The sequence below is a fragment of the Magnolia sinica genome, chromosome 12 (assembly GCF_029962835.1).
Source record: "Magnolia sinica isolate HGM2019 chromosome 12, MsV1, whole genome shotgun sequence".
Classification (NCBI taxonomy): Eukaryota; Viridiplantae; Streptophyta; class Magnoliopsida; order Magnoliales; family Magnoliaceae; genus Magnolia; species Magnolia sinica.
Window position 1 is genome coordinate 2,590,890 of NC_080584.1, and position 16,091 is coordinate 2,606,980.

The following is a 16,091-nucleotide window of genomic DNA, read 5'->3' on the forward strand; positions in this document are numbered from 1 at the left end:
TTCCCTCTTTCCCTCTTTTTTCTTTTCTCTCTTCTTTCCCTCTTTTTTCTTTTCGGTTTCCCATTCTCCTTTTTTTTTTTTTTGCAGGTGTACCACACACCAGCTTAGCTGCTGTAGGAACGTGTCACGCTAAGACGAGCGCTGACACTCCTTGAGCTCCGAGTTGTACGAACGGTTCAAAGGAGATCAAAATTATATGGGCTCCACAATGATGTATTTATTATATCTACACCGTTCATCTATTTTTAAATATCATTTTAGAGCATTACCCAAAAAATGAAACGTATCCAAAGATCGTCTGGACCACACCAAAAATAGTAGCGGAGATGATGATTTTCACCGTTAAACAATTCGTAGGCCCACCATAACATTTATTTTCCATCCAATCTGTTCATAAGGTCAAAAAGACCTGAATGAAGAGGAAAAACAAATTTCATATTGATCCAAAAGTTCTGTGATCCCAAAAAAGGTTTCAATGGTAGACGTTCAATCCCCTACTGCTTTTTGCAGTGTGGTCCACTTGATAATTAGATCGGTATTATTTTTCATGTCAAGCCTTAAGACGATCTCGTCAAATGAATTGACGGTTTAGATATAACACATTCATCACGGGTGGGGCCCAAAAAACTTTGACACGTGTGCTACACTTCACAATCCGAGTCCCGCCTAATTCGAGCCCTTAAAAAATTGTACACGAGACATATATTAACTTAAAATTTACCAATTAAATTATGAACTGCAATTGCTAACTCACAATGCCAAAATCAAATTATTTGAATAGTTTTAATTGTTTTTTTGTGGACTTTTATTTTTTAAAATAGGGCCTTCTGATTTTTTTTTTTCATGATTCACTATCCAATAAATGTCCACCAATGCATATGAATTTGAGGCTAATTTGAGGCATAGATTGGTCCTCCAAGTTAGCCCGAAATTTGCAACGCCATCTACATGAATTTAATTTCATTTTTTTAAAGAACTATTGGGAGAAAGATATTAAATTGTTAAGTATTTAGATATTTAGAAAATTAAATATATGAATTTTGTAGTCAAATTCGGGTTACCTGGTTCAAAAATTAATTAGATAGTCCGATACAACTTCTCACCAAAGAGTGGACCGTTACACCACCATAAACATGTTCCAATTTATAAATGAATGCATATTTGGAATGCTTAAAATATTCTGGATTTAATCCATATTTTTTCATATTTTTTTGGCAAAAAAAAAAATTTGCGTCGTAACGGGCCGTTATGCCCCCCCGTATCCGTATCGGTTTTGGAAGGCACCGTTACGCCAATCGATACCGATATGGGATACCTTGGTGTGTGTGTGTGTGTGTGTCTATATATATATATATATATATATATATATATATATATAAGGTGACAAGCTGAACCCTGGATCACTCACACACACTACATTGTCTCCACCAGCTCATCTTCAATTTTACCTTGTATATTTTTCAATCCATGATTTTAAGTGAGTGAACAAAATTGATCTTCTATTCTCAGGATGAGGAAGATGTGAAGGCCATGGCTCGATTATTTGCTGATATGGGGGATTCGTATGTGGAATTGATTGCGACTGGTATATTTCTATATGGATATCCAGAAGTTTTTTTCAGAACCTTTTTGCTTCTTTTTAGCCACCCAAGTAATTCAAAAGAACTTCATGCAGGCTTGACACCACCATTATCTTTGTTTGCCTGTAACTTAAGAGCCCTGTCTTATTTATTTCTGTTTTGATCAGTTTAGCATTGTTAAATTGTTTCAGGTTCTGACGAGTCGATGCTAATAGTGCAAGCATTACTTGAAGTTGCTTCACACCCAGAATATGACATTGCTTCAATGACATTTAACTTCTGGCACAGCCTTCAGGCTAACTTAACTGGAAGGTGAATCCTGCTGCAAGAGCAGCGAGTTTGTTGGGTTTTACCCAAAGGGATTATACTAATGTTAGAGATTCTAAATTACAGGGAATTCTATTCATCATATGGGACTGAAGCAGCTATCGAAGCAGAGAGGAGCCGGAGGCTACAAATTTTCCGTCCGGCATTTGAATTACTTGTATCTTTGGTGAGTCCTTTTGTCTATATCATTTATATTGTTGCGATGTCAGAGAAAAAGTCTGTTCCTGTTGCATCATGACGTGCATAGAGTCCTGATGCGCGTAGTGCCCATTGTTTGGTTATCCAGACCTTTGATCTGGTGCCTTCTCTCAGATCAGAAAATTGTAAGCCCTTCAATCAGTGGTCTTTGAACAGATGATATTTGGGGCAATCAGATCGGTGATCTGGATCGCTGAACTGTTGCTCCACTTGTACAGAATGGGGGCACCGGGACACCATTTATGTCCTGATGCATGAGAACCTGATAATTCCCCGCGATGCCAAACACTGCAGCTGTTTTTGTCTATAGTTTATTCTCAGACATGTCTCGTGCTGAACAAGTAGGGCGCTGAGGACTCCCGCTACTAAATAACATATTTCGTTGCTTGGATTTTCTTCCCAAGATTCTCTATGGCTGCCTCTGAGTGTTGAAGATTTTCCTGCACAGGTGAGCTTCCGAGTCCAATATCCAACTGATTATCAGGACCTTTCAAAAGAGGACCTCAAGGATTTTAAGCAGACCAGATATGGTAATGTGTGTTGACTTAATGGTAGAACTATTTCAGCAGCTCAAAGCCTTGCTATTTCTGTAATATTAAATCAATAGGGGCACTGGACACAATTCTTTCTCTGCTCTCTTGCCTATTATAGCTAAATTTGCCATAAAACCAAAGCTGATTGTTCGAGGACAATCACAATTAGAATTTGGCTTTGGTTCTTTTTTCCTTTACCACAAAATATGGATATGATGAGAAGAATGAGGTTGCAGTATATGTCAGAAACAGAAATGGGGTTTCTCCAAAAAATTGTTATTCCTGGATAAATCATGATACTTGCAGATTACATGCTGAGAAAAGCGAATATTGCAACCTGAAGATATATCAGTGAAAGTTCAACTGAAAATTGTGTTGACTGAGACAGGTGCATCCATTCAAAGGAGAACTGAAACTAAATGCTGAAAAATAGTACAAAGTAGCAGAAAAGGGCTGGTTAATGATTGAAATCAGCCTAGAACCATACGTTACCATTCAGTTGGCTTCTACCTCAATAGCATCACTGTTGCTAGTTGGTCCAGCATGGGAAAAAGTAACGGTACCCTTGTTGATGGAAAGACAACACCAAAGTTCGCTGGCTTGGATTAGTTTTTTCATTGTGCATCCTGCTAAATGTTTTGTTTCTCTGTCTTTCTCTCTAGAATATTAATTAATGTTCTTTTCTTTATTGTTTACTCTATCATTTTATATGATGTAATATGGTTCCTATTTTGGATACAGATGTCACTTCTGCCTCTTTACATATTATTTTCTTGGTAATGATTAGGTCTGACACCTGATTAGCATTAATGAAACCTATCGTTTTGCCAGCTGTTGAGGATGTCTTAATGGATGCAGCATCAGTTTTAGGTGGCGATCCAATACTGAGGATTCTATTTATGAAGCTTGTACAGGTGAGAGATCTGTTTCTCAGATGCTGAAAGTAATCTTTTTTAGACTTGAAATCTGTACTGTTTTTCCTCAATTTTCGTGTAACCTATGTTTATGACATTTGCATAAGCATTGCTAGTTTCTGTGTTTCATTTAGCAGCTAAAATTGTGATTCTCAGATTCATGCTATATATAACCTTAGGTATTCGAGTTAGTAATTGCAATTTATATGCTGATACCCAGAGCTTAAAGAAAATTGCAGTACCATTTATAAATAAAAAAAGAAAGAAAAAACACTCAGAGCTTGGTACCTGAACTCAGAACAATGTCAAGTAAATTGTTTTGGGCATTCCTGATGTTGGGATTTTCAAAATTGGATAAAATACAAAAGATTGTCTAGTCAATGAAACTCTGTCTATTCGGTCTTTTTGTTTTTGTGTGTGTGCCTATTTTCAATTTTATTTGGTCAGAGAAAATGTGCAAGGAATATATTTTAGGGGAACTTCTTTGTATACATAAGAGGACTGCAATGAAAGGGGTTTGTTCTAGAGAGTGATCTTGTGAAAACTTTGTAAAGGTTTATTAGTGAGATATATACCAAAAGACCTTAAAGATTTACTGTTTCTGTTTCCATCTATTCTTAATAATATCCGTAGGTCCACGATGTTTGTTTTCCATTTCTCTTACGTTTGTTTCCTCCCTTTATCATTTGATTTTAGATAAGGGTTTGGATAGAATGTGTGTTCTTGCATGACAGCTCCCATTCGGGGCTTGGTTCCCACGTCAGATGGCACACATATCAGAGATCCATGCAAAAATCATAGTACTACTACTACTAGTACACTCATCAAGTGAGCCACACATGTACATAGAATATGGGCTGTTGGGCTTTTTTTTTTTTTTTCCCAACTGCTGAGCTTCCTCACACAAGTTTGCCATGCCTGATCAGCCGACCAACATTACTTTTAGTCCATGGCATGTTCACAGTGTATCCTACCTGATCAATGGCTCCAAACTCTGACACATGTGCCATCTGACAGTTGGTCCAATGGTAATTTCTTCCCCCTCACACGAGGAGTCCTTCATTTAATCAGGGCCCTCAGATAGCCCAATGTTCATGATTCCTTTCAGAGGCAAAATGCTATTGCAAAAGGTAATAATTATTGGAATATTAATATCCTAAAATTTGATAGCCAATTCTCCTATTGGGGACAATTCCCTTAGAGTTTGCTTTCCAATCTCTCTCGCCTCACAAAAATCAGCCTCTGTTTCTGACTGCTACAAGATTATAAGCGGAAAGCCTGTTTGGAGTATCGGTTGTAGAAGAAATCTCCACGACTGGGAAATTGCCGAATACGCTAAATTATAGGAATGCCTTTCAGTCATCCTGCCTTCTTCTTCTGCTGCTGACAGTTTGAGATGGAACCCTGACAAGAAAGGATCCTTCTCTGTCAGATCTCTATACAGCTTCCTGACGGCCATCAGCCCCACTTCTCAGCCCAGTCAGGCTCCTTTTTTTGTGGAAATATGCTGCTCCTCCTAGGATAGTGGCTTTCGGCTGGCTTGTAGGAAGAAAGAAGATTCTCACTATTGACAACCTCAGGCGCAGAGGAATGATCATTCTGAATATTTGCCTTTGTTGCATGTGGGAAGCAGAAACCGTCAATCACCTTCTTGTCAACTGTCCTTTCATTCAAACCTGTTTGGGCAGGTTTTCTTCGCTCTTTCCACGTAAGTTGGTGTCTGCCGGAGAAGACCGACACCCTGCTTGTATCGTGGCATGGTGTGCAAATAGGCAAGTCCAAAACTAAGCTTTGGAGGATGGCACTCCTCGCGGTCTGGTGGTTCGTGTGGGAAGAGCGAAACAATCGTTGTTTTCGGGACATGGCTAATTCTGCTGACTTTGTGCTGTCTAAGGCTAAAAGAGCCTTAATTGAATGGGCCGCCCATGTTGCTTCTTTTAAAGACAGTGATTATCTTTTTCTAGGATTTTAGTTTCGATCTGCTATCTCAGCGGATCTTCCTTGTTTCTGTTTTCTGTTTTTTCTTTTAATGAAATCGTCATCTTTCAAAAAAATAATAATTCTCCTATTATATTGCTTTGGTCATATCTAGATTGCCAGTTCTGCTGTCTTATTGAACAGAGTTCAGATCTCTATTTTCAGATGTTTATCTACCTGCAATGCTCTCAGTGCTGATTCTGTTACTAGCATTTTTCTTCTTAATTCTGTTCTGTTTTATTTTATAATGTGTGATGACTCTGAAATGACGTGAATTAGGAAGAAATGACAGCCTCTGGTGGTCATAGATTTTCATATTACAACCAGATGATTCATAGTATCATCTCCCATTTTGATCAAATAACAACTGCTTCTGCTTGCTCTTCCTTTTCCTTTTCGATATTTTTCTTAAAACAGTGTAATTGCTAGAAAAAAATGGCTTGGTTGTTCATGAATTTTACTTGGATGACATTGCGATACATGATGGTTAGGATAATTTGTGTTGATCTTTTGGGTCTGGTTTGAGCATCGTCATTTTACATTGAACTTGCAGGCTGTAGGTAGCTGTAGAAGTGATGAGTCCTGTGAATGGCGTCCAGCAGAAGCTGCTCTATATTGTATATGGGCGATATCCAAATCTGTTTCTTTCACTGAAGCTGAAATAATGCCCCAGGTATGCTGGATCCTACTTTGGTGTGATCCTATTTGTGCATGGGATTTTGCACAATTTAAGTTTTTGCAGTGGTTTCTCCTGTACTTCCATTACTCTTTATTCAAAATTTTAGTCAAGTGCATGTTATATTTTTATGAGATCAAAACACACCTCTAGATGTTGATGCATCTGCTAAGCTAGGCTGCATTGGACATCCAAGCCATGATCAGTTGAGCCTGACAGTTTACGTGATCTGGCCTAGAAATCAGGGTGATTTACTTAATTGTGGGCTACAATGTACAAAAACAGTATATAGTTTAGAAACTTTTCCAATGGTTCATATTCAACGTATACATGTGGCCCACCTAATGAGTGGACCATCTAATCTTTTGGCCAGCTTGTCCATTGGGGGGCCCACCTGATGCATGCATTGGATATTGCATGCATGTGCCGGTTGCTGTGTGGGTCTGGAGTACAGGTGTGTGCTTGGGAAAGATAGTACATGGAGGCTTATTCTTGAATATCAGTAGAAAATAATGGTAAAGCTTATATTCTTTCTTTCTTTCTTTCTTTCTTTCTTCTTCTTCTTTTTTCTTTTTTCTTTTTTTTTTGAATGTGTGAAATAGACTGGCAAATCCATTGGCAAAGTTTCCACATCATTGGCAAAGTTTCCGCATGAGCAAAGGAGTCACCAGCCAAAATCTAGGAATCTATGGGAGGTTAGAATTCCCTAGACCTGGGTATCCAAGTGCTTAGATTGGTTATCTTTATGTTTGAATGAGCCCAAAACAATCGCTCTTGGCTCCAAAGATTCTGGGTAAGGGGCCTTTGTGACAAAAAAAGGAAGGTGTTAAGCACCTCTTTCCCCTGCGTCTTCACACGGTCTCCGCTTGAACAGGAATCAAATTCTTCAGATTAGAGCTGCAACAACAAATCTGCAACTCAAACAAAATAGACAAATAGCAAAGACAAGTGAGGTGTAAGAAGTGGGAATGTAGAAAATGCAATATGTAGAAATTGCCTTGAGGCGGTCCTTGCTTTCTAGGGAGGGAAAGGATTCTCTAATCTTCCTAGTAGCAATGATTTAGTAGCTGGTTCTCGAAACCTGAAGGTTAAGGCACACTCTTTTGGGTAGCCCATACAAAATTGTGGTGAAGGTGTTAGCTATGAGATTTAGGAAGGTTCTTCCCTTCCCACCATCATTTCTCCCATTCAAGGAGCTTTTGCAGGAGGGAGGCAGATCATGGACACTGCTCTTATTGCTCACGAATGTGCTGATTCGCGATATAAGGCTCGATTGCTGGGTGTGGTTTGCGAGTTCGATGTGGAGAAGGCTTATGACCATGTAGATTGGGACTTTCTCGACTATATGTTAAGCAGAGTTGGTCCTAGGTGGATCCAGATTTGCATTCGATCTCCCTCTTTTTCGGTGCTTGTGAATGGCTCCCCAAAGGCTCTTTTAAGCCATCGAGGGGCATTCGTCAGCCTGCTGTCCTTGTACTTGTTTCTTGTTGTTGCAGAAGCCTTTAGCCGCATGCTGGCCAAGAGCTAAGAGGAGGACTTGATCTCTGGTTTCCAGGTGGACACCTCGGCGGATCAGGTTTCGCATCTTCAGTTTGCCGATGATACGACCGTCTTCTGTGAAGCGGATCTGATGATGATTGTAGACCTGCAAAAAGTGATCATATGTTTTGAGGCGGTCTCTGGCTTGAAGATTAATGCTGCCAAGAGTGAAATGTTGGGCATCCATGTCTCCAAGAAGTCACAAGCTGCCCTAGCGGAATCTTTTGGGTGTAAGGTTGGCTCCTTTCCTTCTACTTACCCAGGCCTCCTGTTTTGCATAGGGAAGCCAACTAAGCACTTATGGGACAAGGTGATAGAAAGGATTGATGGCAAGCTGTCGAAGTGGAAAAGTAGAGTCCCGTCTCTTGGAGGACGCTTAACTTCGATAAAAACAACCCTCTCTAACATGTCGCTCTATTTCATGTTGCTTTTCAAATGCCCTCAGTCAGTTTGCGCTAGATTGGATAAGTTGAGGAGGGCAAGGGAATGCAGGCAGATCCAAATTCCACCTCCTTTGTTGGGAAGAGGTGTGTAAACCAATTTCTTAGGGCGGCGCTGGGTTACGGGACCTCCACACAATGAATATTGCTCTCCTGGGTAAATGGTTGTGGCGGTTTGGGACTAAGCAGATGGCTTTTGGCGGGGGATCATAGCTTCAAAGTGTGGTCTTCAGGAAGGAGGATGGGAAACCAAGAGGTCCTCAATCTATAGAGCTTCTCACGTTTGGAAGGTGGTGCTGTCTATTAGAGACGAGTTCTTTAAAGGAATTTCCTACGGTTTGGGTGACGGGTCTAACATCAAATTTTAGGTAGATCCTTGGTGCGGGGACTATCGTCTCTGTTTTGATTTCCCTAATCTAGTGGGTGTCGCCGATCTTGGGGTTAGGGGTGGCGGATGGTTAGTCTTGGGAGGGGTCTCAAGTTTGCTGGACCCCCAGATGTAGGAAGAGTTTGGCGGATGTGGAGTTGGAGGAGTTTCTTGGTCTTTTGGCTCGATTACAGTTTGTAGTCCCCTCAAAAGAGGCTAACTCTTGGGTTTGGAAACTGCATCCTTCGAGGGTCTTCTCGGTCAGATCCTTTTATGATGCAAGACATGAAATTTAAGTATGAGATGCAAGAATTCAGGCTTAGATAATACTAATTCAGAAACAGTTACACAAATTCCACATCCCACATGACAGTCCAAATCATTCAATTAAAAGGGGAATCTATGCGGGTCCAGACTGACACAGGCTAGGATTGGACCAATAAAAAATTATAAACCAAATGATGTCAAAGGGAAATAGAAATCAACCACACATTTCAATTAGAGGGATTCCCCAATTTCAATTCAAGGAACTCTAGGGTGAAAAAAGGGGCAAATAAATTAGGGCAAATGCAAACTAAGGCTAGGGTTTAGGAAATAAGAATGAAAAGATGAAAACTAGAGGATGACCTAACCCGAAGAAAGCTCTTGCGTGCAGATGGTGGCCCGGGGCTGACGCACGTGCTTGGGTGGGCTAGCCGCACGTGTGATGGAAGCCCGTCTCCCCAAAGTGACACCTAGGCCTTAGTCGGCCAGGGGAGACCTCCAATCCCTCCAAGTTTGACGACGATCCGACGTAAGGTTGAGGTGTAGTGCTCCGTTGAAGTTTCAGCCCTCTTAAAGGTCCAGATTCTGGAAACTTGCTGTAAGGGGATGAATAGCTGCAAAAGCTGGGAAATTCAAAGCAATAATGATGATAGAAGATGAGATATATGGATGGGATAGGGTAGGGACGGGTGGAGATAGATGTGGCTTCACACCACGTAGTTAGCCTTTCGAAAAGGGAGGGCTTCGCACCCACTTTTGAATTCTTTCACAACTCACGAAGAGAGCAGAAAAATAAATCAGAAATTTTTATTAAACTTGAATGGATGAAAAGAACTACAAGGGGAGCCTATTTATAGGAAAAACCTTATACCAAAAAAACTCGCACTATGTGCGCAACCTATTACTTGGCGATGAAGTAAACTAAAATAAAAATCAAATAAAGAAATCTAAAGTGTTCATGATGTTCTAAATAATAACAATAAGCAAAACCTAAAATATGAAATCAATTTGACGAGTGGGCCACGATCATGAGATCCCATGATGGGCTTTTCTTGACTATCGGACCCACTTTTTTTGAACCAAAACTTGTCTTCTAGCTAGGAGGCCCTCCTTGGATGTTATCATCGAGCCAGATCGATGGTGGGGTCCTCCTTCTGCATACGTACATGCGTAGGGGTGGTTGTGTGCGGGTGTGCATGTGCATGATGTCCTCATCATTTTATAACCTTCTTCGACCTCCTGATATTCCGCCACAAGAAGTTTATGCTTTCCATTTTTGGTCTTATGGGGTGCCGTTTAAGGTGGTAGCTTTTATGTGGTTGGTGGGTAGGTAGATAGTGTTAACTACAACCTCCAAAAAAGAGCCATTGTCATACCATATATGTGTGGGTTGTGTTGCTGTGACGCCAAATCCATCAATCATCTCTTCATCTTTTGCCCTTTCACAAGCAAGGTTTGAGATTGCGTTCTCTCCTTCTTAGAGTTGCAGTGGGTTACACCGTCTTATGTTAGGGAGCTTCTATGGGCATGTCATGGAGGCTATATAACAAGAAGGTTGGGAGGGAAAGATGGCTCATGATGTTGCCGGTAGTGTGGTGGATCTTATGTGGCGAAAGGAATCGGAGATCCTTCCGGGATACCTCTAAGTCTCTTGAGACGATTGTGGATTCCATTCTGTTGTCTGTTTCGGAATGGGCTGTATTTTGTGCTAAGTGCTAGGTTGGGTGCCTTTTGGTGTATTCTTTTGGGCTCCCCTTGTATTTTTTTTTCCTGCTTTGCTTCAGCTGCGGGCCTTTAATAAAATTCTCCGTTAACCTTAAAAAAAGGCACACTCCTTTGCCGATTGCACTAAAAGAAGATTAGAGGGGTGCACCTTAACCTTCAGGTTTGATGATTAGTTGCTCCTCCTCTTCCTTCACAAAGTAGAATCTAAAAGGAAATGGGTTTCCTAGGTTTTCTCTACAAGCAAAGGGAGAGGGAAGGGAGAAAGGAGGATACATAAGGTTTGGGGGCCCTTTGCTTAGAGGCAAGGGTTCTTATTCATAGACTTGAGGGAGGTATTGTGGTGATTTTAATGGGGATGAGACTTAAAAAGCTGGTCACCTCGTCATGAAGGTCTCTTCCAAATCAGGGGCACTAGACAATATTGCCTACCTCTTTTGAGACAAACCTGGATATTGAACCACCCTCCTCAGCTAACTTGAAAAGTCAATAAAACGCAAGAGATTGAGGCCTGTCTCTACACTAGATGTCCCTCCAGAACCTGATTCTTGAACCTTCTTCCCGGTCTGAATGCAATTTTCCTTTCAAATAAGCTCATTACTTCTAGCAGTGTTTTCCGAATACCTAATGTTCTATACCTGATTATAAACTTGGCAACCAACATCCTTCCCCTACTCCATATTTGCCCACCAACACTTATGCCATAGGTGGCCACTCCTCCCAAGCCTCCACAACCATTTGCCCAGGAGAGCCCAATTTATTAATTTAATATCTCTAATTCCCAAGCAACCTTCTGCCTTTGGCTTGCAAAGGTCTTCCCACTTACCTAAGTGAAGCTTATACTTGATTTCCAATCCTTGCGAGAGGAGTCCCTTTGGAATTTTTTTACCCTCTAAATCACATTGGCTGACCACTGAAATAGCAACATGAAGAAAGTCAGCATGCTAGAGAGTGCAGATTTGATCAACGTAATTCTACCTTCTAAGGAAAGGTGATGACTCTTCCAGCTTGATAGTTTGCATTCATTCTTTTGAGCACCACATCCTGTAGGTGCCTTGCTGGCTTGCCAATGCACAATGGGAGCCCAAAGGTACGGTGAAGGAAGGCTTCCAACTTGACAATTGAGGACAATGCCCAAATCACCACCTCCCTCTCGCTGATACGAACCCCCAACATCTCACTTTTCTGGACATTAATTCTCAAACCAGACAACTCTTTGAAACACTGCATCACTTTCCCAAGGTTTGGGCTTTATCCACATCACGGAATAAGATGGCATCTTCCGCGAATTGAAGGTGAGAGATCCATAAACCTGCTTGCCTCACCTCAAAACCTTCAATCAGACCCATCTCGCCCGCTCTCTCTAGCATTTTGCCAAGGGCTTCTGCAACAATAACAAAGAGAAAAGGGGATAATATCTCTGGAATTCCCAATTCACATATCGTAGTTTTTTTTCCACATCTAATTTTCAGATAACCCCTGGCGCTCTCACTCTATATCTAGATTCTATGCCCTTATGGGCAATGAGAGCTCTTTCGAGTATCTATCGCTGAAATGAAGGCACCTTGGTTTTCAAAATGACTCTGCTCAAAACTTTTTGGTGTCTAATTTCAAGGATTTTGGCTAGGATCTTGTTCGGGGAAGCCTTTCAAACTTTCTGCCCCTTCACGCTTGGGAGTCAATGCGATAAACAACACCCTTAAATTGGTGGATAATCTGATTGGCTAGCACATTTTGCAAGCGCAAATCCACCAAAGTCAGAGGGGGTGGAATCTCACCAGAATAACATGATTAACATCTTTTGCGAGTGCAAATCCAAATTCCATGTGGACCCGATAGCAAGTTGATCTCTTGATGGTGCAGAAATCTGATTTCAGGGCCCAATTTTCTATGGAAAAACAATGTGTAGTTGGGGCCTGGTTCCCACTCCTCTCAGTACTTTGTGAAGTGAGAATTTTTTATTTTTTTGGCCAAAAATGGGACGAGGGTTGGTCTGGTCTGGTCCAATTTCTTGATGTGCCCTACAACGAGTTGCTGTCTCAATGGCGTGGAATCTGATTTCCGCACCCAATTTGCTATTAAAGAATGACAGGGGTGGGACTTGGTTCCCAACCCTCTCATTGCTTTACAAAGTGGATTTAAAAAAAATATATATATTTTGGCCTAAAAATGGGCTGAGGTCTGGTCTGGTCTGGTTCTAAATGGTGATAAACCTTGTAACTTGGAGTTTGAGAGCGATATCCTCCTAATCAGATCCAATTATACAATCTTAGGGACTTGTATCAGGTGGGTCTACAGAATGGTAACGATTTCCTTTATTTCGTTCTTTATATATATATATATATATATATATATATATATATATATATATATATATAATTCTTTCAAATGATAATGATGAGTTTATTAAGACACTGAAGCCACATTGCAATAAAGGGAAGGAATCCGAATACAAAGTAAAGATTGCCATTCATCACCAGAAGAAGAAGAAGATGATGATGATGAAGAAGAAGAAAGAAAATGCCTAGCACCAAATTGTTTTGTCCTTGAAGAAAGATCCCTAATCTTGTCCAACATGAAGTCAATCCTCCTAGGACTTGCATTATCACTAGGGATCAAAATAGCAATGTTCTAAGAAACCTCTGCCACCAGATTTGTTTACCTAGAGTACTGGCGCACTTCTGAAGTCCTTGACTATCACATGGAAGCTTTGCCTGACAGTGTAAACGGAAACAACTTCCATGCATAATAGCCACAATCTTGGCAGGAGACCTTTTCTTTCTTTCTTTCTTTCTTTTTTGCTGGAATTATATCTGCTCCTCCTAGAGGAGTCAGAGTCTTTATGCCAGCATGTTTTTCTGTCAATATTCCTGAATGTTTCCCTTTTTCTGACTCATGAACTAGTTAAGCAACCATATTCTATCGACTACACACTCGGACTCTGATAACTCTCGTGAAAATCTCAAAACTGCGGATGTACCACAGGCAAGCTGCCTTGCACAAGGATGAAGAGAAAGATATGTGTTCATTCACAGTGGGAGAAGCTTGCAAAGAAATTTAGTCAAGAACAGGTCAATCATTTTACAGCTTGTCTATGCTTACCAATAAAGAAGATCATCTCTATTTTTCATCCTACTAGCCGGTAACATCTTTCCATCTTTGGCGGTGGTGTTGTTGGCTTGTGGAAAGTGACCGGCAAGACTCCTTTCCGCGCTTTTGATTGAAATGAAATCCAGTCTTCCCATCACTACCCTCTGAATATGAGTCACTTTGTAAAGGTTGCAATTAATGTAGATATTGGAAAAGGCCATTGGGATACAAGTTTTTTATTTTTTTTGGAAACACATCTGTGAACTGTAGAATTTCCCAGTCTATTTGTGACCTCCAAAAGAATGAAGGAAAAAAGTAATTCCAAAAATGAAACTTATATTCTCTAGGTTTATACATCCCTTTTGTTGCAATTGTTTGGGTCTTTTTTTTTTTTTGGTATTATATATAAACGGGAAAATGTCACTTAAAAAGAAAAAGTGGTTCAACAGTCTGAAACTTGATTTTGTTATTATGTGAAACTCGATGATGATGTCTTTGAAGTAGGCATGTAAATTTGAATTATTCTGTCAGTGTTTTGAATTGTGTCATTGTTTTGCAACATCCATCTTTTGCTTTTGAGATTATTTTTTCCATACAAGGTAATTCCTGTGGGAGCAGTTGTCTGATGTGTGTATTATGTCCAGGTTATGGCATTGCTTTCAAAACTTCCTCATCAACCTCAATTACTCCAAACAGGTAAAATTTTAAGTACTAAACATAATGCATGTTATTTTGAATGCTAGACTTCATATCATCATTCTTATTGCTCAATGTTGCTTCGTATTGATAATATTTGTCATTTATGACGGGCTTGTGTCTTCATTTTTTTAAAAATATTTTTCAGCTTGCTTAATAATTGGAGCATATTCCAGATGGATCAACGCTGCACCAGCTGAACTATCCATCTTACCTTCAATTATAGAGACTCTTACAAGAGGCATGAGCACATCTGAAGATTCAGCAGCCGCTGCAGCTGTGGCGTTTAGGCATGTTTGTGATGGTACAGAATCTTTGCTACCAATATTTAATTGCGTGCCTTATTTAGCTTTAAGCCATTAAGGGGTATGTAGTAGTGTTTCTTGAAAATGAGAGAGTAATTATGATAGAAGTACCCTGAGATGGGGAGGTGGTTGTTGAACACTTAATGACCCTATTCACAAAGTGATTACCAACTTGGCAGAGGCTGGTTGTTTTATGACGATTCTATTTCTTAATTGAGGTTTGGTTATTTTTGCTGCTGGACTTGATCACATGGTACTGAAAACTAGTGTTACAAGAGTAAGATCAACTAAATAATAAATTATTGCTTTAACAAATAAGCATTGCTTACAGTACCTGTATCCTTCAAGTCCTTAAGGGGTTGTTTGGCACCATGGATTTGGGGGGATTTCAAATCCCCCAGTTGTTTGGCACCATAAAGTAACTGGGGTTTTCAAATCCCCTCAAAGAGGGGGTTTGAAATCCACGGTGAAAGCTTGGATTACATCTAAAATCCTTCCAAGAGTTGCATGTGTAACATGTATGTCACTAGACTATTACTCTATTGGGCACATGGCCCACTAATGATATCCTAAAACAATTAGATTATCAATTGCATCACTATAATTAGTTTAATATGATGATCAGTGCCGTCCAAACATTGTCCATATAAATCAATGGATAAAAATTGTTGGTTAACCACTCAGACATGATCTTGTGCTTGTGGCCCATCCGAGACTTGGAATTTCATCATTTTTGGGCAAAGCATATATTTCAGCGGGCTTATTACAACCATTGTGTCAAACATTACCTACGGTCACTAATTAGAGATATTAAAGTTGATTTAGTAATTAAATTCAAACCCCTGTAAATATACCACGCGTAGCTACTTTTGGATTAAAGTTCATTTCTAATCTAGGGTGCCAAACACAATAGGAGGATTTCAAATCCAGGGGGTTCCAAATCCACGCTCCAAATAGGCCCTAAGGGCACTCTTGTCAGAGATGACATGGCATGGGTTGAGGACCCATGTTAGATATGGCTCAACCATACTTGAATGTTTAATTCTAAAAGTATTATCAAGCATTACAAATTTTTTAGAAAATTAGGAAAATTATGTTAATATTTTAATGTTAAATAAATATAATTCTGTTCCTGAACCTTGAGATTGGGGGTCAAGAAGAGTCTAACATCTGGACATGCACCTATTCTCAATGCCTGTAATTGGAGGTGGGCACGGGACAACCTGATCCGGCTAACTCGACTCATCCGACACGACCCGAACCGAATGGGTGAGTCAGTCCGAACTGAGTAAGACTGAGTAAGCTTCGTCCAATCCGAATTCAAACCGAGTCGAGTTCGAGTTACTCAGTAACTCGACCTGAAACTTGATCAATTTAGACTCGACTCGATCCGAAACCCGACTCGACCCGACTCTTTAACCCTACCCTGACTCGATCTCAACCTCTCTCTCTCTCTCTCTCTC

General features: G+C 40.3%; 1 protein-coding gene across 1 annotated transcript in view; it reads left to right on the forward strand.

The window, feature by feature from the left end:
* Window positions 1-16,091, forward strand: part of LOC131220778 (transportin MOS14) — a 62,079-nt gene that overhangs the window by 29,839 nt on the left and 16,149 nt on the right. The window contains exons 10-17 of the mRNA XM_058215614.1: window positions 1,510-1,585; window positions 1,772-1,892; window positions 1,974-2,073; window positions 2,554-2,635; window positions 3,470-3,552; window positions 6,083-6,202; window positions 14,272-14,323; window positions 14,472-14,627. Of these exons, the coding sequence (XP_058071597.1) occupies window positions 1,510-1,585; window positions 1,772-1,892; window positions 1,974-2,073; window positions 2,554-2,635; window positions 3,470-3,552; window positions 6,083-6,202; window positions 14,272-14,323; window positions 14,472-14,627 (790 nt within the window). The remainder of the gene's footprint in view (window positions 1-1,509; window positions 1,586-1,771; window positions 1,893-1,973; window positions 2,074-2,553; window positions 2,636-3,469; window positions 3,553-6,082; window positions 6,203-14,271; window positions 14,324-14,471; window positions 14,628-16,091) is intronic.